Source organism: Hakea prostrata, chromosome 4 (genome assembly GCF_041222555.1).
Source record: "Hakea prostrata isolate BN-2017 chromosome 4, UWA_Hpros_2, whole genome shotgun sequence".
Taxonomy (NCBI): domain Eukaryota; kingdom Viridiplantae; phylum Streptophyta; class Magnoliopsida; order Proteales; family Proteaceae; genus Hakea; species Hakea prostrata.
This window is the reverse complement of record NC_142603.1, coordinates 12478999-12501479: the sequence shown is the minus strand read 5'-3', so window position 1 is coordinate 12501479 and position 22481 is coordinate 12478999. Positions and strand designations below refer to the sequence as shown.

The window sequence follows — 22481 nt, the reverse complement described above, 5'->3', positions numbered from 1 at the left end:
CAAGCTTTTTTTGGTAAAGAAAAAAACTGCAATAGCTCAGTGGCCCATAAATTACAAGCAGGCACTTCAAATATCATAATCCAAAGACACTCATTGGAGATTAAATCCTCTATTCATTTTTCATTTCACAATAGTGGTGAGGCCACATGAACCCCATTTAAAATCCCACCTCGTATGCATTTTGTTAGCATTCAGAAATGAACCCCACCACCTTTATCCTTTATGTAATGGAGAAATGTGAAAAGAATACGTACCTTTACCATAATAGTTAGAGGTATTCGGACTCTTAAAGGATATGTCAAGTGACTGAATCTTACAGTTCATTGGGGATTCATTAGAAGAGCCACTCCAAGGAGAAAATCCAAACTCTGGACATTGGGACTCCAAAGGTTTTTGTTTGGTAATTTCTTGAACCCTTTAAGTAATGGAGGAAAGTGAAAACCATCCGGGGAATCCACCATCTCTTCAAGGTTTTGTTCATTTTTCTTGTAAAGACAATTAAAAACCAGAGGGTGACAAACATGTTGAACCTTCCATGCTTAATTTGAGTGAATGAACTAGAAAAAAAGATGGACCGTCGGCCTTGGCACTTCAACAGCTGTTAGCAGACTCTGCTGCCATTTCCAACTTTCCAAAGTTTCCGGCTTTACTGGTCTTTTTCTTTTTCGGAGGTAAACCTGGATTCACTGGTCAAGCATGAAAATTTGCCACGGAAATTATACCCACATCTAGAATTCGACTCAAGGAAAGATACATCAGAAGTTCATGTGACAAATCCGACATCCATCTTGAATCAAGCAGATAATTAAGTTCCTCACTAACTCAAAACTATTGTAGAACTCATCTCCGACCAAATCAACCCCTACCCTCAAACCAAAAGGGTAAACCAAATTAGGATTATAGAGGGAGATTTCTTTGGAGAGTAAAGCATTTCATCCTTGTCCAAGAGGAACAAAATTTTAGCTACTATCGGAAATGTCTTTGGTGTCTTGGGCATTTTCTCCCTGTTCTCCTACAGCATCCCCAACATGAAGCCACGACACAACCATCGGCTCTGAGGTCTCCACAACCAGGCATAGAACACCGCAAGAAACCACTCCTTTGCCCTCCATATATTTGAGCTCCCATGGGATTCTGGATGTAAGTACTGTTTTGGTTCACCAAATGGTTTACATTCCTCACACCAAGCTGATACATGGGTTCTGTGTATGCAGGGAAACCATTGTTCTTATGATAGTGTTCTTGATGCCTCAAAGCAGGTACCGCCATTGGATTTGTGTAAGGCCTGAAAGGAGTCGATCTTGCTGTATCTAAAGCAGGGGCCTCGTAACTAGAAACATGGCATGGCCCCCTACCCATAAACTGAAAATTCTTAGGTTGGTGTTGCATTTGAGACCAGTAGTCTTTCTGGTGATGTCCCTCTTCCATGCTTTTTCTCAAGGATGATTTGGGAATCTTTTTGTTACCAACATTTTTTGTTTTTGCTTTACCAACATTTTTTGTTTTTGCATTGCCATTTTGAGGGGCCTTTCCTTTAGAAACAATTCCTCTCTGCCTTTTTCTTGGAGAAGACAAAATGCATCCTTCGATTCTCTTCCTCTTTGGAGAACTTGTACGATGAGATTCACCCCCACGCTTGTTACCTAATAAAACCAATATTAAGACTGACTAAATCAAAAGAGAGATAAATATATTTGAATAAGCACACAACACCTAAAACAAACCTTGATTGGCAGATTTTGCCCTTTTCATTGCTCTAAGATGCCTTGCTGCTCCACCCCTTTTATGCTTTTCTGTGAGAACTTTTGATCTCTCCTCTTCATCATCCCATCGCTGAAGGTAATACGCTAATAACTTGTTATACTTGAACTTTATAAAAAATATATCTAAAATAATGACCCATCAAGTAAGGCTCAGTGTTTTGGATAGACAGGAGTTATATATTTAAAAAATGCAACATGAACTGTTGTAGAATGAGGCTAATGATGCAAAACAGACATTGAAACAAAAGTTCAACAAGAACAGTAATATTGCTAATTTTTCCATTATTTAGTAATTGCATTAGGCATTCATACAAAAAGATGAAACTTTCATCTTCCCTAGAGCCACGCTGGCACAAAAGTTATGGTCCCACCAAAAAGGGAAATGCTTTAGTAAAATTTTGCAAACATAACAATAGGACTGAAACTTGGATAGTGGAAATTGATTATATGGAGAAACTGCAACATTATAATTTCAGATATTAAGTTCAATCTTAAATAAAGAACATAAAAGAATGGTGTTGCACAAATGATCAAAGCAAGCTGAATAAGCTATAAAGTAGAAAGCCACAACCAGAGTATTCTATGATTGACTTGTTTTTCTTCAAAACTAGAGGAAAACCTTATACGACTACTATACAACTAGAAATGGTGTATGGAGCTGAATGTTGAGCCAGGAAGAGAGAATATATAAACAAACTTAAAGTAGCTCAATGAGTGATAAAACAAAATATTTAATGAGTAAGTTTAGTGTTAATCTAGATGTAGCTCCGATACATGATAAGTGAACAGGAAGTTGTTTAATATAGTATCTATGCAATGGAGGCCTTTAAATGCTCCAATAAACAGTATGTCATCATTCAGATTGGACAAAAAAAAATGGATGAATAATAAATTAAATTTACTGAAAGCACAAGTACAAAGAGGAGAAAGGGAGGGGGGGACCCAATCAAAGATGGGACAGAAATGAAGATGTGAGATTCCAAGAACTAACAATCAGCCTATTTCTTGGAGAGTCAACAACAAGGGGTGGGGGACAGATAAAAGTCTCGAAGAAACATCAAAATAGATGGCATTCCAAATCATATCTCGAGATCTGGATTTGGAAGTCCATCTTCTCATGTTATGCTCCCACCAAAGATGATGGACAATGGAGGCAAAGACAAGCTTACCCACTAGGTTGCATATAGAGTCCTCGGCAAAACTGCGCAGGATCCAATTCCAATCTCGGGCAAAACCAAGAGAACGTCACGATCATGGCCAAATGGAAGCCATGGCTAGGGTCCAAACTAAGCGGGATAACGGGCAACAGGAAAGAAGAAAAAAAAAAAAGGTGGTTAAGGTCCTCTGAATTATTCCAACATACGGTACAATTGGAATTGGCGGGTCTATGACGGCTAATGAGAAATGCTTGGGTAGGGAGAGCAAGGTTGAGGGCTCTCCAAAGGGTAAGGGAGTGGCAGGGGATATGACCTTTGAACCAGACAAGGGGGCTCCAAAGGACGGGGGGAGGGGGTTCGGAGAAGATTCCAAGCCGAGGCAATGGTGAAGGATGTGGTAAGGGGGTGAAGCCATGTATGAAAGGGGGGAGGGGGACTGAGGGAGTTCCAAACCTGTGTGAAACATGGGTGAGGGCAAGGAGTCCAAGAGCCAACAGAGATAAAGGAGAAGGGGGGGTGGATTTAGGGATGCGGGTATCATAAACAGTTCTAAGGCCAAGGAGAGAGAACAATATACCCATCCAATGCTAGGGATCGAGCCAAAAGAAAGTGGTGGTGCCAGTAGAAACATGGACAAAAATAGCGGAGAGAGCACGACCACGGAGGAAAAGAAGCTTCCTCCAAATCCAGGAGGGGTTAGAGGGGGGCGGGACAGTCCAGAGAGAATCAGACTTAAGGAGATAATGGAGCCAAGAGACCCAAATGGAGTCATGCTTAAAGGCAATCTTCCAAATGAGTTTCATGAGGCAAGCCAAATCCATGTCAAGAATTCGGCGAATTCCAAGACCCCCTTCAGATTTTGGACGGCGAATGTCCTTCCAACAGATAGGGTGTAGGAAATGGAAAACTTCCTATCCTTTCCAGAGGAAGGCATAGAATAAGGACTCCAAAGAGTAGATGATGGATTTGGGAAAGGAGAAGATACCACACCAATAAAGGTAGGAGGATTGGAGAAGAGCACGGATAAGCACCACTCTACCGGCAAACGAAAGCAGCTTCCAAAGTTGAAGCTTCTTCCGAATATAATCGAGCATAGGAGAGCCATGGTGGCGGGTGAGTCTACCAAGGATGAGCGAAAGGCCAAGGTAGGAAATCGAGAAGGAGCCTAAGTTAAAACCTGACAACTAAAGAAGAGAGGCTTGCAAGGAGTCAGAAATACCCGAGAGAAAGATGGTGGATTTCTCAAAGTTGACTCTGAGACTCGAGAGGGATTCAAAGTAGGAGAGAGTGGATAAAATAGAAGAAATAGAGGAATGGTCAGCCTTATAGAAGATCATAAGGTCATCTGCAAAAGCAAGGTGGGTGAGCTTAAAGGATTTAAATTGGGGATGGGAAAAATGAGAAGCTGATTAGTTTTGGATTGAAGGAGCCAGGAGAGAACTTCCAGAGCAAGGGTGAAGAGGTGGGGGAGAGGGGGAGAGGGGGCACCCTTAACAAATGCCAACTCTGGAGGAGAAAAAGCTAGCGGGGGACCCATTAGTGATGACCAAGGTAAAAAATTCGATCGAAATGAACATTTCGACCTTGGAAAAGGTAGAAATTTCGAGGTTTCGGTCGAAATTTCGACCGAAACCGGATACTTTTTCCCCGATTCTTGAAAACTCAATTTCGAGCCTCAAATGCACTCAAATTGATTTGGATTTTTGCATACTAGCTATTTCAAACATAATAAACACTATAATAACTACTAGTTTACTAAAAAACTACTGAAAATGTAACATCCAACATTCCAAGTATATAGTACATGAATCAGAGAAGAAGTTGTATTGTTATTACTACAAGTTACAACTTACAACTTACAACTTGCTTACAAGTCTATTCTATTCAAGCCCAAGGTCTCCCTCTTCCGGCACCCCATACAAATGACAATATAACTCCCAGATGTTTGCCCCGCCCCATATAGTTTTGGACATAGTCAAAAACCGCACCTCTCGATGGGCCTCATCCACATGCATAAGATTCCCTAACGGTGGGAAGTTGTGAATCTCCAAAGGAACGGTGGTGGTGGGCCTTGTGGGTGTGGAATAGTGTGGAAGATCTGCTCAACAAATGAAAGACCACCCCGCCCCGGCTCCGGGACTAGGAGAAGGATAAGGATACCGATAAGGTCGCAGTGGCGACCCGATAATCGATAGTGGGAGGGACACCATAAGCTCCATAGGCCGCTCCATAACCATAAGGCCAGCGGGCGAATGGCCGACCCCGAACCGATAGCCGGGAGGGACACCATATGGTCCATAACCATAAGGACCATAACCATAAGTCGACTCGGAGAACCAATACCTCCACGCAGATCAATGAGGACTCGCAGCCTAGCCATCCGGATCCTCGAGGTGGAGGAGTCTCTAGTATCATCAATGCTCATCGATCTCATAGATCCCACCAAGCTCTCGGCATCGGATGGACGGTAGGACCCATATGATGGTGTGTCCCTCGTGCTCCAACCACGCGTTTCCCCTTCCCCTTCCTCGAATATGTAGAGGAAACATTTTGCCTCGAGATGCAGCCCGATGGTCGAATCCGTGTCGCGTGGGTGAACCGACTCTCTCCGTGAATCTCGGTGGCGCCTCCCCCCCGACTCTCACGTCCGGGGGTGGTGGTGGTGGTGGTCTCTCCCCAGGATCACCGAATCCGATCACGAGGTCCACACCCTCCTCATCCCCTCCATCATCACCATCACCGCATCATCATCACCATCATCGCATCGCCGGAGGCCCGAGTCACCTCATTCTCGGGTCGGACCGAAAATCAAATCCTCACTCCGGGTGGATGCACTAGGGTGTGGCACGAAGGGACGGGCGGGCTCGCATGTGGCCTCCCTCCCGGGCCATGAAGTCCCCCACATCAGCCCCCATCTCCTCTGCAATCCGACTATTGGGAAGACCTCCATCCTCATCCAGCAATCCGTCTCCACTATCCCCGATCCAGTCAACCATCGGGTTATCATCATCATCCATCTCAAATATGTCGGCCAACTCGATATTAGTGCTCTCTCGTCCATCCCCCGTCTAATATGATCCTCTCTCGCCTCATATCATAGTGTAGGTAGACAAGGTCCTCTGACGCTCACACCCAATCGGTTGCGCCTCTTTGAGTGAACGAGGCTGAAGGTGCTCCAATTTCGCTCACAACCAAGTGGCGAACATGTTTGGGAGAGCACTTTGCTTGCAATCCTACTCAAGTTGTGTGAATCACGTCCAAATTGCAACCACCACTCACTGCAACAAACATAGACTCCAAGTCATTTTAATACTTAAATAACTAAATTAAAGATAGAATCATAGAATATAATAATTAAATGTATAATGTATAATGAAATAAATGAATGAACTTGCCTGCGGAGGCGGTTTCCCGTCTCGATACAGCCACAAAGACGACCGAAGCTCCCAGTGGCATCCCTAAAAGCCTTTATCTAATATATAAAGAGAAAAACAATAACTAGTTAGTACTTAGTAGTTACTAGTTACTACTTACTAGGTTAATGACTTAGTATAAAACTACGAATTGTGAATATCAAATGATTCTAATCACTATCTCACCTCCATAAGGATGACCGCTTGTTTAGTCTGTATCCGGTTCGAACTTCTCCACTACGGTTTGGACAAGCATCCATCAAATCTTGCCTCATCCCAATATTGTCCTCGTAATGGTACTTGGGATTTAAATAGTACTGGTGTGTAAGAAAAAGTATGTCATAAAAGGGAATAGTTAATGCTTAAGCCTTAATAGTGTGATAACATAATGAAAGTTAAATTAAATACTAGACTTAAGTACTTAACAACTTAACAACTCACCAGCCTTATGTAAAGTGGATGCCGCAACATAGACTCCCATCTACCGTTGATGATTTGAAGGACTTTCTTGTTGCCGCGTGGGTAGACTCGAGCAACTTGCCGCTTCATCCTATCTACCGCAGCAAATATGTGTGCTAGAGTAGGTTTTCTTTGCTGATCTACCATCCTCAACACATTCACCACAGGCTCAAGCATCTTCACTACTATCCTCACATTGTGCCGAAACTCTCATCAAGGATAGTCAACCGAGCTCTCCTTCCTCCCACCGATGAAGAACCCTCCCAGCTAAACCACTCCTCCGATGCAAACATACTCCTAAGGCCAGTCTTCCTACTCTCAAAGCTCTGCAGTGCTATCCAATTAGTAGCAAATTTGGTTATGCCCCGGCCTCACTAACTCACCCCGACACTTGTCCCTCATCATCCTTAATGCATAGGTGTGGTTATATATGAAGGTGCTAACATGTCGAGCTTGGTCCACCATATTCTTCACAAGCTTGACCTTTCCAATCTCCTTCAACATTAAGTCAATGCAGTGAGCAAGACAAGGAGTACAAAAGAGCCTATATCTGTCCATCCATCAAGGCATCAAGCCATCAATACAAAGTTATAAAGTGTACATGTATATGTGTAATGTAAATATATGTATTTACAAATGAAAATTAATACTATATGTTTAGACTTTAGATACCGGAGTTCTCTTGCATCTTCAACCCAACTTTCTTGTAGTTGGAGCCATTATCGACACAATTTGAACTACATTTTCCACTCCAACCTCCTTCACCACTTGCTTCAGAATTTGTAAATGTATTTTGCATCCTTCTCTCACCGGATGCATCTACCGACCGAGGAACACCGTCCTCCCATCACAATTCAACATGAAATTGATGATGGACCGCCAGTGGGACCCCAACCATCACCATCGAGTCACTCCATAATGATTCCACATGGGCTTTAATCCCTTAATGTATTCATTTATGTCCTCTTTATGCTTAGGCAAATACACATTGTATATCTCATATGGAGTGGGGCCCGACACCACTCCCCGCCATCCCTCAATCATATCTCCGAGTAGGGCCCCAGCAGATGCTGGAACACTATGGTAATGCGCCCATTTGGAGAAAGCCATCCCCACTCTCCTTCACACTCCCCCACAAGTGCTTCAACTCTCGCTTATGCCGGGCCTCGCAAATAGGGCCGGATCATTGCGAAGAATCTCAAGATCCGGATCCCAGGATGTGCCGAGGAAGCTCGACCCCAGGGGCCCGTGGGATAGGAGCCTCCGCCGACACTCGAGACCTCCTCATAGGGACTGGGAGCCACCACACCTCCCAACCACGGCCTCAGGACCCACAACCCACCCTCCGCGCCTCCGATGTCATCAACCCCTGCTCCACTCATCATCATCGCCCCCCCGACGGCCCGGATCGGGTCACGTCCCGGCTCATCCCACCATAACCCCGGATCCGAAGGTCATCTAAACAGCATCCCGAACTCATCCCTCGTGTCCTCTCTCCTCTTGCTCCACCACTAATATACGAGGCCATTGCCCCGACCTCTACAGCACCTTGGCACCTTTACATCCTCCACCAGCAGATGCACCTTCAATCTAGTGGCCCCACCTCCTCCTATTGTTTCTTGCAGAATTACACTCACTCTTCCTCATCACCGATCGGTGGCCTTCCAGATCCCAAGCTATGTCGACATCTTTAAAATAGAGTGCCGATACAAGAAACACATACTAAGTATCTTGAAAAGCTCCACAATATGCTCCAAAAATGACATACATGCTTTTAATAATAACCTCCTATTTTTAAATATTAAAAAAAAAATGTATAACTATATAAGTATTTTTTTAATATATAAATAATTTTAAAATATATAAAATACACACTAACTATCTTAAAAATATCCACAACATGCTCAAAAAATTGCATACATGCTTCCACTAATACTCTCCTATTTTTAAATTTAAAACAGAAATTAATTATTTTTTTAATATTTAAATATATATTTTTAATTATTTAAATATATATTAAATACAGTAAAATTACATAATTAACAGAAAAAAAATTAATTCAACACCATCACAGCAATATGTTGTCTCAACTCTCACATACATCCATTTGAAGCTTATACATGTACTATACATAAACATTTTTAACAATATACATAATTTAGTAAATAATTTTTAATAACAGAAAAATAAAAAAATAGTAGGAAGAATCAAAAAATAATTTTGACACTACAAATTCATAGATTATCACTCTAAAGTAAACATATATAAATTTGGAAGCAATCTAACATGATTTAAAGCACAAATGAAACAAAAATCAAAAAATGAGGAAGTTGGTTACTCACCTTGCAAGATTTGAGAAAATGCACAAATGGAGGAGCAAATCAAGTGTTTGAAGGAAATGGAATACTAGAAATTAGGTGTAGAAGCAGATGAAAACAAGAGAAATCAACAAAAAATTCAAAAGGAGGTCGAAATGGCTCTGGCGATATGGCTCGGTAGGTCGAAATGCCGTCGATATGTCGAAACTGGGTCGAAAGTGGGTATTTTATAGCCTACGCATGGATACTTTTTGTGCCTACTACTCAATTTCGTTTCGAGTTGGATTTTTGCAGGCATTTCGATCGAAATTTCGACCATTTCGATCGAATTTTCTTCCATGGTGATGACAGAGAAATGCGAGGTAGAGATGCATATCTTGATCCAATTAACAAAAGAGGGGGGGGGGGAACCCATAGCCAAGAGGACTTCAATAATAAAATCCCACCGGATAGAGTCAAAGGCTTTGTGGAGATCTACCTTCATGAGGATTGCTAGAGAGTGAGTAGGTTTACCAAAACCACGGACAATCTCGGCACATAAGAGGATATTATCAGAGATACTACGCCCAACAATGAAAGCAAACTAGTTAGGACTAACCAGGGAAGGAATGACCAATTTAAGACGATTGGCCAGGATTTTGGAGTTGAATTTGAATAGGAGGTTACAGAGAGAGATGGGATGGAATTCCGTGAGGGAGGAAGCACCAGGCTTCTTAGGGATGAGGCAGAGGAAGGTGTTATTAATGGAGGAGAGTTGGGAAGGGTTTAGGAAGAAGCTGCGAAGAGCATGAATGAGGTCCTGCTCAATGAAATCCCAAGTGGCAAGGAAGAAACCCATACTAAAGACTAGGGGTGCAAGTTTGGCCCTGGCGGCCCTGACTCGCCCTAAGCCCGCCCTGAGCCCGAATAGGGCTTGGGCTAAAGATTTTGGCCCTAAGGGCGGGTTAGGGCCAAAATATTCGCCCCGAACCAGGGCCAAGGGCGGGCCCGGGATTACTCTCGCCCGCCCACCCATCCCGGCCCGCCCCGATTTTTGGCCCCGACCCAGGCCCCGATTTTGGCCCGACCAGGCCCCGATCCTAGCCCCGATTTTGGCCCCGATCTTAGCCCCAATCTCGGCCCCGATCCTAGCCCTAATCTTGGCCCCGATCTTGGCCCCGATCCCGGCCTCGACATTAGCCCCGATCCTGCCCCAACCCGAGCCCAAAGACTCGGACCCTCCACCCACATGGAGAGGAATTAATTGTAATACATATTGGTGGTTACTTGACACGTGTCAAATTTTAGAAACATGATCATGTTTTGTAGAAAATTAATAAAAATAAATTATAACCTCATTACCAATGTAATAAGCATCTATTTGATTTTGGCCCTGAACCTGACCTTAATTTTGGTTCTAATCTTAATATTAATTTGACGATGATCATGTACTACAGTACTAGATTTTTACCCTGATCTTCATACTAACATTGATATGAATCTTGATTTTGACATTTAGTCACTTTGATCATATTAGACTAATAATTCACTTTTTATATTATTTTAAGGTAATTTTAATTTTTCCAACAAAGTCATTTTTAGTTCAATAAAATATTGATTTTGTTTTTTGACTAAGGCGAGATAATATATTATAAATAATAAAAACTATTACATAAGGGATTAATATCTAACAAATCTATACCCCAACTTCTCATCATGAATATCTAACAAATCTACTGTGATATTTCAAAAAAATTTATTAAAAACATATAGCAATGTTTGTAACTAAAACATCATTTTCTTTAACTATGAAAAAATTACTTTTTTTTTTAATACTAAATTATCGTCGATTTACTTGTTAACAAGGTTTTGAATATGAATTTTTTTGTATTGAATAAAGATATCAATTTATTGAACAGTTGTGAATGAAAACATACCTACCTACGGCTTAAGTTCTTGACTTTGAAGATAAAATTTTCATTTATTAGATTCCTTTTGAATTCTGAATCTCTGATGTTTCTAAGTTTACAAAAAGAGTTTGTGTGATATTCTCTATAATTTACTTGACTTTCAAATATGTCTAAATTTAATTACAATTCTTCCCTCTATTTATTCTATTTCATGAATAATTTTAACTCTTTGCCGCTCGAGAAAAACCAAAGTAAAAAACAGAATAAAAGAGAGAGAGAAACTTGAGTAAAAGACAAATTGAAAATTTGGAATGAAGTTTGACCATTGTCTTAGAAGTTATAAATTAATTGAGAATTGAAATAAATATTTTTCTTTTTCCCTTCGAGCTTACATATAATAACCATAATTTTCATCGAATAGCAAATTAAAAAACCCTAGAAATTTGGATTTCTTTATTTCTCTAAAATCTAAATGGGTATAAATAGTTAAATACATATTGAATATAAGTTTTGGATTATTTGTTGACATCTTTACTATTTTATTTTCCACAACTGAGTTTGGAATTTAAGAATTTAATTATTTTAATATGTATTTTAATTACTACCTATCTTACATTTGATATTTACGACCAAAGATATGGCCAATTAAAGTTAGGGACAAGGCCAATTAGGGACTGGGCCAGGGCCAGGGCCAATCAGGGACAGAGCCAATTAGGGCCTGGGACAGGGCCAATCAGGGACAGGGCCAATTAGGGCCAGGGACAGGGCCAATCAGGGTCAGGGCCAATCAGGGCTAATCAAGGACAGGGCCAATTAGGGCCAGGGACAGGGCTAATCAAGGACAGGGCCAATTAGGGCCAGGGACAGGGCCAATCAGGGTCAGGGACAGGGCCAATTAGGGCTAATTAGGGCCAATCAGGGCCAACCCATTAAGACCCGGCCCAATTAGGGCCAATTAGGGCGGGAATGGGCTTGGCTTGGCCCTGTAGGGCTTAGGGCCAGGGACAATGATTATTGTCCCTCAACTAGGGCCAGGGCGGGAATGGGCTCAAATTATACCATATAGGGCTGGGCTTGGGATTGCAAAAGCCCGGCCCAGTTGCAGCCCTACTAAAGACATCAGGGCCAGGGGCTCTATTTGCTTTCTGGGAACGGATAGCAGTGCGGATTTCCTCAAGGGAGGGGATAGAGCAAAGGGAGGGAAGGAGGGCAGGGTCAATGAATTTATTTAAGGTGGAGGGGATGAGGGACGAGCGGGAAGGGAGAGAAGGGGGAGAGAGGAGGGTAGAAAAGAAGGAGACAACTTCCGCCTTAATACTAGGAGGAGAGTCATAAATCCAAGTGCCACTACTAGAAATAAGGCAAGGGAGGGAGTTGAAATAGAGGCGAGCTTTGAGGGATCAATGGAAGTAAGCGGAATTTGCATCCCCAAGCTCAAGCCACTTAATTTGGGATTTTTGCGGATAAAGCTTTCCTCTTGGGAAACAAAGGAGGAAAGGAGCAAGGAGAGCGACTTTTCCTCCTCAGCCAACAAAGGGCAAAGAGGGTTAGTCTGGAGGAGGGATTAGGTTCTAGCGAGATCCGATCTGCAGGAGCTAACACTAGAGGAGATATTACCGAAAGTGGTTGATGAACACATTTATGTATGAAATCTTAAGGCATAAAGCATGTATTTTATACACTTTGAGTGGAGCTACCTTGGGTTTTATTTTGTTTTTGCAGATTTTATGAATTTTCAGGACTTGAGCGAATATTTGGAGTTTTGGGTATTAAACATGCAATTTTACACGTCAAGAGGTCCGTTCAAATTCTCAAATGCGAAAATGGGACTGACCTGGAGCATGATGGGCCAGAGATGTGATTATGGGCCAACTCCAAAGTATTTTAGAGATAAAGAAGCAAATTTTGATCTACGGCTGAGATTAGAAATTATTAATCAAATCTACAGAGATATTATTGAGAGAGTCCTAATGGAGAAAAAGAGTCCTTGCACACCTTAATATCTTATTTCCTATTTGGGACTTGGTCAAAGAAAGAAAAAGAGGAAAAAGAATTATTTCAGAAAGAAAAAGAGGAAAAATCCCGTTTTTGAATGTCTTTGTCCAGTTTCAATCAAACCCTTCATCAAACGGTCATTCGGTGTCCAATCAAGCTGATTTTTGGAGGAGAGCTTTACGACTTCTTAACCCTAAAATCCAACGGTGGAATTATGTATTTGATATCTCTAAGTCCGTCCGATTGGTACGCCAAAACCCTAATTGGTTGAGTCAGATAAGAACTTTGAGTTTTATTCAAATTCAGTCGTGCCTCATATCTCATGTAAACTCTATAAAAGGAGAGCATACTCCATCAAGAGAGAAGGTGCTCTAGAGCTTAGGAGAAGCACATTTTCTTTTCTCTTTAGTTTATTTAGGCTTTCTTTAGTTTTCTTTGCTTGCATTTGTGAGATTTTAATTTCTAGATTGAATGTTTAGGTTTAATTTTTTTTATGTAATGCAATTCAAGTTCAAGTTTCAAGTTTTTAGATTCGTTTTTCTCTGGGTCTAGCAATTGCAGATTTAGATCATTCTAGATCTAGATCTGGTTGTTAGGGTTGGTTGAGATTCAAATCGTTTGTTCAATTCGCAAGTAAGTAACCTTCTTTATTAATCTTCTCTCCTCCCTCCATTCCCGCTTATATCTACCCCTCCATATTCTTAATTTAGGATTTACTTTCAGCATTTATTTATTGTTCTCCCTTCCCCTGGATCCTTGATCAGAGTTGCCTACAGTCGTGCCTCTCTTTGGTTAAGGTTTCCATTTTACTTTCTGTTATTTACTTTCAACAATTTACTTTCAGCATTTATTTATTGTTCTCCATTCCCCTGGATCCTTGATCAGAGATGCCTACAGTCGTGCCTCTCTTTGGTTAAGGCTTCCTTTTCATTTTATTGTTTTGTTTATTCCTTTGTTATTTACTTTCTGCACTGTTTTTTTTCTTTAATATCCGTTCCCCCGATCAGTGAACTATAAGCTACGGCAAAGGGTCCACGATCAAAGTCATTATTATTATACTCCCCTTCCCTCGATCCAAAGCTGACACTCGGATCACTTCCCTTTTCCTTTTATTTTTATTGTTCGCATTTTTTTCCTGTCTTTTATTTACGCATTGATTGTGTTTGCTTTATTTTTCGTTATAATTCGATTGCATTAGATGCATGGATTAGGATCGTTTAGTTTAGTTGATTAGTTAACAAAAATTGAATCATTCCACTCTCGCATTACTATTAAGAAATTGAATTCTAGGTAGCATATCTCCTTGAGATCAACCCATTAGCTACACGATACTATGCGCTTGCGGTTACTTTTAATTTCACAAACAGTGGTGGAGTTCCAAGAACAGAGAGCCGATTTAGTGTTTCAAAGCTTACAAGAGGAAGAGAGTAACAATGGACAGACTGGGACCAAGCATTGATGACAATGGAAATAAATGAAGGATTTGAAGCCCACATATCAAAGAACTTGAAGGGTTTAGGGCCAAAAGAAGGATGATCGAGAAGGTTAAGGTGGCAAAGGGAATGATCCGAAAGAAGGGGAGGAGAGAAATGGACATAGGAAGAGGGGAATTAAATGATCCAAGAGTTATTAACAAGAAATCTATCAAGCTTAGAGGCAATATGAGCATTTTCGGATCTTTGGTTGGTTTTGCCAAGTTAATCGATGGCCAAACCAACGAAGATAAAAAAGACCCGCATCGTCAATCCAAGAATTGGAAGCTTCCACCGCCAATGGGTCAGGGGGGCTACCTCCAATACGCTCAAATGAGAAGCGAACAATATAGCAGTCTCCCCCAATGCCCCAAGGATGACCCACCACAGAAGAGGAAAGAGTGAGAAGATCAGCCCACATAGGCTCCCTATCAACCGGGCGATTGAAACCATAAACAATGGTAAGATAAAAGGAGGGAGAGGAAGGAGAAGACAAGTGGAAATGTAAGAGCTACGAGGAGGAGAAGAGAAGGGACGGGCTGGAATTGATCCCAAAGGATCCAAATGCGGCCAAGGGGGGGAATGAGAGGAATTAGAGAGGAAAGACCATGAAGGGGCAATGGAATTGGCAATCCGACAGGCATTATCACAATGAACATGAGTTTCAATAAAGGAAAAAAAGGATGCTTTAGACTCACGGATGATAAGTTTAATTTCAGCTTGTTTTGCAAGGGAATTAAGGCCCCTTACGTTCCACACAATGATGTCAATCATTTAAAAACCATGGGGATGGGCATTAATAAAGCTACTAGGGGATGGGGGTTCAGCATGCCAATTAGCCATAAACAAAAGGTCACCAAAGCAAGGTTGTGGTGAGGTCTCACACAGGTATGAACTAATAGGGGAGGGGGTTTCAAAAATATTAGGATCAATTGTTGAGTCAAAGCAAGGGGAGGTAGGGACAGAGGGGCTGAAGGGATCAGTAGAGAGGGGCTCAGCAACAGCAACCTCAGTGAGAGTAGAGGCGTGGGCAGTCGAAGGTATGGGAAGAGTTGTGATAATGGAAGGTGAGGGAGAGGCTAGCAGGGGATTCGGTGGGCTAGTAAAACGAGTGTATGGTTTAAGTGGTGGGCTGGGTGGGCTTAGGTTCAAGGGTGAGGCAAGTGATAAGAGTTTGATGGGTTATGTTAGGAGAGAAGGCCCAATAGTGGGATATTCAGAGGATCGAGGGTAGTGGGCTTTGGGCCAAAAGAGTGAATCGGCCCAAGAGTGGTAATAGAAGCTGTCATGGGTTTTGGGTTGGGCTATTGTTGAAGCAAAGGCGGAGAGTGGGTTGTAGGGTTAGAGGAGGTCAATTGGGATAATAAAGGGGATTTTGGTAGAAGAGGATGGTTGGTAACGTGCAGAGGGGCCGAGAAGGATGGCGGTGGCTGAGGGGCAAAGCTTGAAGGGGTAGGTACTAGATGACCAGAAACCGCGACAGATTCAGTTGTTGCAAGAGAAGGTAATCTCACCTAGGAAACGGCAGCGGCTGGATCTGCAGGGATATGCTTTGACCTAGATGAGGCAGACTTGAGGAAGCCAACGGTGAGAGAGCATCAGTGATCTTGGGAGGAGCGATCCTAGAGCAAATTGGCAAACGATCCGACACAGTAGTAGCATTAGAGACAGCAGCAGACGACAGAGAGTTAGCAGCAGTACGGAGATTCTTCTTCTTTTTTCTTCTTCTGTAAGTTTTTCCGGCAATAGAGGGTTCCGGTGAGGTAATAGCAACGGCAGCATCAACTGAGATGAGATTCAGGAAGTCGATCAGGGAGCAAGGAGGTGCTGAAACAATAGGAGACATCAACTCAACAAGCGATGGTGGCGAGAAGAGAACTTTATCGAGGGCAACGGCAGCGGAATCAGTAGAAGGCGGGGGCACGACAGAGGCAGCAAGAGCCGAGCCCATCCCAATAGAAACAGCCAGGGCAAGAGACACAAAAGCAACAACAGCATGATTCACCACAGAGCACTCAAGGGAATCATGTCCAAACATCAGGCAGTGAGAACATCTAGACGGAATCCAGTCGTAAATGATGATCTGGTTCAAGTGCACACCCGAGTCATCCACAATGGAAATGCAAGGCAGAAGAGGCTTAGAAGTAGGCCCTTCCATGCAAATGCGAGCGTAGGAAAGGCGTTCTAAGTTGGAAGTCTTCCGATCAGAGCAAAGTGGACGGCCAAGAGCAGAGCCGATATGACTGAGGCATTTGCGATTCCAAAACTCCAGAGGGAGACCAGGAAGATTAACCCACAAGGGAAGAGAGTTGAAGTCGACCTTGCGGAGAGGCATTGAGGGCTCCCAAGGTTTAATGAAGATTGAGGATTTTCTAATGTACCAAGGAGAGCCCTCGAGATTTGAGTCTATAGTTCATTTCCTACAAATTATAAAATAAAATAAAATAAAAGATAAGACAAGAAAAGTAAAAGATTATGGAAAACACAACAGAAGGAAGAAGATGAAGAAGACATGAGAGTAAGAGTTTTTATGGCTACATCTTATTCAAAAAGAACAAATTTGATACCCACTGACCTACATATTAAGTATCCATGGCTAACACACCCATTCACGCACGCAAAATGCATAGCCTATTATGAACAAGAAGTATGGCTTCAAATAGACTTAATTAGAGAGAGATGATCCATGTTAACCAACCCCATTTACCTGGAATGAGGCCAGATTGAGTTAAGAGTTAATTAGCTAAGCATTTCTTAAGACAATGTATAACTAATTTACCTGTCGAAAAGTTTTCAGTCTATACAGGTTGCGGCCCTTCACAAGCAAAGGAAACAGTGGAGGCAATCTCTTGAAACCCTTGCTCCAGAGTATTTCAACCTTGTCAAAGATAAAACAATAATTACAAGATTGATACAACACAAGAGCACTTGAAAAATCAAGGTAATCATTTTGTAGTGGTAGGTGGCCCACGTCTTTGGTGATAAGAAACAGTTGCAAACATCCAAGCAAGGAGATCTCTGGTCACGTAAGTCATTTGCACAAAAGAGAAAAGACAACTAACTGAATTGGACAAAATTTTCTGGATGTAGCAAATGTTGTAGTGATGAGACAAATGTCCAAGATCATACAATCTCAAGGCATATAGGACTGGTGTAGCGTTAAGGGATAACCGATCTCCTTGACCAAAAGAATTGAACAATGAACCTCTGAACATGCAACACTTGGCAAACCTACATTCTAGTTGACTTGTATTTCTCCCAAGAATCACACACTTAACCCCTTGGGCAATCTTACCGTAAATGTATGTTGCTGTTTGGCTGCACCATAACTTTCCTTCACAACCCTTCCAGCAATAGTTCGGCTTCCCAGAGGATTCCCATTCCTAGTCACTTTGTCATATCTGTTTGAACCGAATCTCAAACGGTCAAAGAAATAACAAGTATATGTCCTCGATGAAAGATTGGACAATCATGAAGTGCATGACCCCAAAAAAGGATATGAAAACCTCACATACCTCTCATAAACCCTCTGTCTGAACAAGACAACATCACCTCTACAGACATCACCTGCATATCCAACAACACCCCCCCCCCCCCCCCAAAAAAAAAAATGAGGGCCAATGAAGTATAGACGAAAAATTATAAATTAAAAATATACCAAGGGAAAAAGAAAAAAAAAAACTACCTGTGCAATTAATGACAAAGGATGATCTTGGATATAGTTTCTCACCATTTCCATCTTTAATCCTGAGGTACCCCAAAAAACAAAAAACAATTAAAAAGAGAAGAAAAAGACAAAATAACGATGATTAACTCGTAGTGTCCTCAAAACGATAAATTAAAAAAACAAGGTAAAAAGGTTTTCAAAAGGCTTGATGAATAAGGTGCAAACCTGACCCAAACTTTCCTAGAAAATAGAATTAATATCAATAAAAGACAAAAACTAGAAACAACCAGAAAGAAAAGAAGACAATTTTTATAACTAGTAAGAAAACAATAAAAAAGCAACCATTAACCAGTAATGAACTTTGATAATAATTTTTTACACTACTAATTAAAGGGTGTGTCTGTCTGTAATCAAGGTCACTAACATGTCAAGGGCAAACAACACAAATTTAGCAACTTCCTCACCCCCACCTCGATTCACCACCCCTGCAGGCTTTGATACCCTCCTCAAGCAAAAATGGTCGTTTGACAGCCAAACCACCCCGTCGGTTATGCTGATCAAAAGTTGCCAGAATAAACTAAGACTCTCGAGAAAGACAATTATGCTAGTAGGATCTAAGATAGCATGTATGAATACAATGAGAGGAAGATGAACATTATTTCAAGATCTGAAACAGAAGGCTCTCAGCTTTCATTTGTCTTCATTGACCTGAGAAGAATTGGAAAATGGTGGACAGTGGAAAGAGACCAGATCTAGCGAGGGAGGGGCTACCAGTAACCATTTCAAGCTGATTTTATTTTTTTTTTGGTAATAATTTCAAGCTGAATTGACTTTCCTTCTATTTGTGTATAAACTCATTTGAAGGAGCTCCTCAAAGCAGCTGAAAGCTAAAATTAATTTAATCCAATCCCAGACCTACTAGGAAACTAAACTACAAATTGTACCCTTTACATAAAAATGTTGTGGTTTGTGCATATTTGTATCTGTATACATGTAACTAGGCATCCAACAGATCTAGTTTACTCCTTGTTTAATTAGAGTGCTCTTGCATCCGTTGGGCCTCATGTGTAGCCCACACATCAAAAAATTTAGACAAACAACTTGAGGGGCAACATCTGAGACAAGAAGATGCACCGGGAGACCCAACAACCCATACAACTTTGGAGGAGAAAATCTTTCAAGAGCATTTGAACCCATGTGATTCTCCCCCATCACCCCCCACCCCCAGCAAAAAGAAAAAGGAAAGAGATGTCCTTGAAGGACAGGATTAGATGGTGAGTCCCAAGTCCTCTAGAGGTTGGTTTGTAAATCTTGCAATTATGACATCAGTAGTACTGTTTAACACAATTCTGTACAACAAACTACCACATGTTAAACAAATACGTTTAACACTTATGCTGACAAACAAAAAGAAATGCATGACGTTGAATCAGCAGAAAAATGGAGGCCCTTCTTCATTCTAATGCAACTAGAGAAAGCAACCCACAATACCCAAATAAAAATAATGTATCAAAAGCAAAAGTTTCTGCAAGAAAAAGCTGACCTCCAGTGCTCCTGTATTCTTTTTACACAAACTGATTTGTTCCCAGTTAGTCTGAGCCCATGCTTCCGCAAATATGCTTTGCACTCTTCCAGTTTAAGTTCTTGTAGATCATACCCTCCTACATAGCATTTGGTGAATCATAAGGCATCCAAACTATCAGATCAGCTTCTCAGGAAATAGCGACTTTCTGAGCAACCAAGAACCATAATTCTAATGTCATCTCATAGGGGATAAATAAAACAAAATGCTCACTAAAAGCCAACGGCAGAAGTTCTAGTGACCAGAAAAGAAAATAATATAATATGCAGAATGCAAGCTGATGATACAAACTAGAAAAATCTAATCATAACACAAGGAAAACTGATAAGTTTCATTACAAGCCAACGATAAAAGTTCTAGAAAGTAGTAATTGCGCTAGTAAAGATTGTATTATGGAGCAAGCATCTGATAAAAGACAAATCAGACAAGAAAATGGAACTAATAATAACAGAAGATAAAAGGACAAATTTCCAGTGGAAGTAGCAGGGTGTCACTTAGGACCAGTATCAATAACCATCTCACTGAAATCTGGTATTGAATCGTATTTTGTAATGCCCAAAATTTCTATTTTTGTATTTTATTATTGAGTAGGAATATTTTAATGTTGTATTGTTTTTGAATTGTTTGTAACATTTAGATGCTATATATTGAGTGACGAGCTTTATTAAAGTTTATAATTATTGAATTATGTTAACATTATTGATATAATAAAGGCTATACCAAATGCACAAGGCCCCCCAGTTTTTAGAAGGGGCTAGGGAGTGTCAAGTGTACAAAGCCCTACCCTTATTTCCAAAGAGGCTGTCTTAATTCAACCTTTGCTCCAAAATCCAGAGTCAGTCTAAAATTAACATCACAGAGATCCACATGAACCACTGATACCCTCTCCAGCATTGCCTCTGTTCACTGTCAGCCTTCTACATCATCCTCTTCTGACGTGCTTTGTCATAGCCTACTGACCTCATAAGAATTAAGTAACCTTGATGCCTTTGGCAACATCACCATAGCCACCAGCCAAATGTTGCTTCACACAGTGGCCCCTCTAGAATTTAGCACTTCCCCACAACATAGACAGTTGAAATTATTGTTATCACCCAATATCTAGTTATCCTCTAGCAATGCTATCTCACCACAGTCGCCTGTTGTGTGGCTGTTACTTTTACATGGTTACATAAAAACAAAAAAATGTAATTAAGACTCAAAATAATGTATTACAGTACCCTTTTTTCATGTAAATCTGATACCCGGATAAGCGTTTCTCTTTTAGGTTTGGAAAAACTACGAAGGGTAAAAATAAATAAATCACGTTTGTGGAAGCTTAGCAGTAGTACCAATAGGTGACAAGTTGAGAGCAGATCATCTAAGAAGTTTCAAAGATGTAACAAAGAACAGTAAATGCCAAAATGATTCACCGGGAGTGCACAACGGGAAAGTGACCAAAGACATGGAATACTTGTTACAGCAGAGAGGGTATTATATATAATGGAACAGATGAAAAACAGATTCATGCACCCAAACCGATGTATTATGAGATAATAACTTCCAAGTCGAATTGAGTTACTCGCATTAGTTAAATAGGTCAGAAAAGAACTGGGGAAGAAAGGAAAGGAGTTGAATGCAAAGCACACGGGGATATAGTAGTTGAGGAAGATAGAGAAAGATGGTAATGAACCTAACCTTTGAGAAGGTGGATGACTTTATTGCAGCTGGCTTCAGTGTCGAGTGGTTTTGTCGACTCTGAACCACCTTCATCATCATTATCGTCGTCATCATTGTCATCATCATCATCATCTTCCAAGGACCCGGAACTGGCTTCCTCGTCGCTCCACTCGCTCCCCTCATCGCTGCAATTGCTTCCGTCGTCACTGAAATTCAGACACACATACAAAGATCAAACCCAAGAAATCATGCGAGACGATCAACAACAGAGTTCTTACATTTGCACAGAGCCCTAATGTAGCCAATGAAATACGGAATAAAATACCTGCAGGACTGACTACTTGTTTCTTCATCTTCAACATCACTGTCATCATCATCATCATCATCATCATCATCTTCTTCTTCTGATTCAGAGGAAGAGAGGCAAATGACTGCTTTCTTTCCTTTCTTCCCAGCCATGACGGTTTCCGGAAATCAAACTACTAAAAAAAAAAATTGTCTCACCCGGGCAAGATTGGTTCTGATCATTTATCACATTGACGGTGGATCCACCCAAATTGTGTGAAAGTGGCTAAACCTGAATCCTGATAAATCCAACTTTCAGGTAAAGAGAATTTCAAAATTCAATTTTTGGGGTTGGAGAGGAATGCTTCAAGTGTTTCTTGGATCATGACGTCCATAACCGCTGCATTCCGATTGTTTTCGACTCCGAAATCCGAAGAACAAAGGAAAGCGACCGTTCTAGATTTTCGATCATGTCAAATCAATTTGAGGTTACACGTGTTTGAAGAATACCTCGCTGGCCTAGATCCTCTACCTGCACGAGCACGACTACACTTTGGTGTTTTCGTTCTAAAAGATCAATTTTCGTGAAGACCCGCTTTGAATGTTTCTATCTTCAGAAATTGTTCTTTGTTTGGTACTCAGCGCCTGATATTCTGTTTCAGGAATATTTCTCAACTAAGCCTTCAATTTAAAGAAGCTAGTTTTTAAGTAAAGATGCCGGTTCAAAAAGCAAGGTAAAACTAAAAGGGAGTTGCAAGGAGGGATAGAGGTGGAGATGGTCTCAAAAGACTTCTACAGTCGGGTATACTCAAACTTTTGTTT

General features: G+C 41.2%; 1 protein-coding gene across 2 annotated transcripts; it reads right to left on the bottom strand.

The window, feature by feature from the left end:
- Positions 1-645: 645 nt before the first annotated feature.
- LOC149017955 (uncharacterized) lies at positions 646-22197 on the bottom strand. Of its 2 annotated transcripts, none has more exons than XM_089152271.1 (9): positions 21700-22197; positions 21393-21580; positions 19677-19794; positions 18152-18213; positions 17982-18033; positions 17762-17867; positions 17246-17344; positions 1725-1833; positions 646-1664 (listed from the first exon to the last, which is right to left on the bottom strand). In XM_089152271.1, exons 1-9 carry the CDS (start codon positions 21831-21833, stop codon positions 967-969), a joined length of 1566 nt encoding a protein of 521 aa, XP_089008397.1. In that variant the 5' UTR covers positions 21834-22197; the 3' UTR covers positions 646-966. The 2 variants fall into 2 exon arrangements, with proteins under 2 accessions (XP_089008397.1, XP_089008398.1); XM_089152272.1 differs by having other exon boundaries at positions 646-1643.
- Positions 22198-22481: the final 284 nt, after the last annotated feature.

Coding starts and splice junctions, on each gene's coding strand:
- LOC149017955 (XM_089152271.1), bottom strand. CDS start 21,833: ATGGCTGGGAAGAAAGGAAAGAAAGCAGTCATTTGCCTCTCTTCCTCT. Junction 21,581..21,699: donor ACAAGTAGTCAGTCCTGCAG/GTATTTTATTCC, acceptor TCTGAATTTCAG/TGACGACGGAAGCAATTGCA. Junction 18,214..19,676: donor AGAATACAGGAGCACTGGAG/GTCAGCTTTTTC, acceptor GGGGTACCTCAG/GATTAAAGATGGAAATGGTG.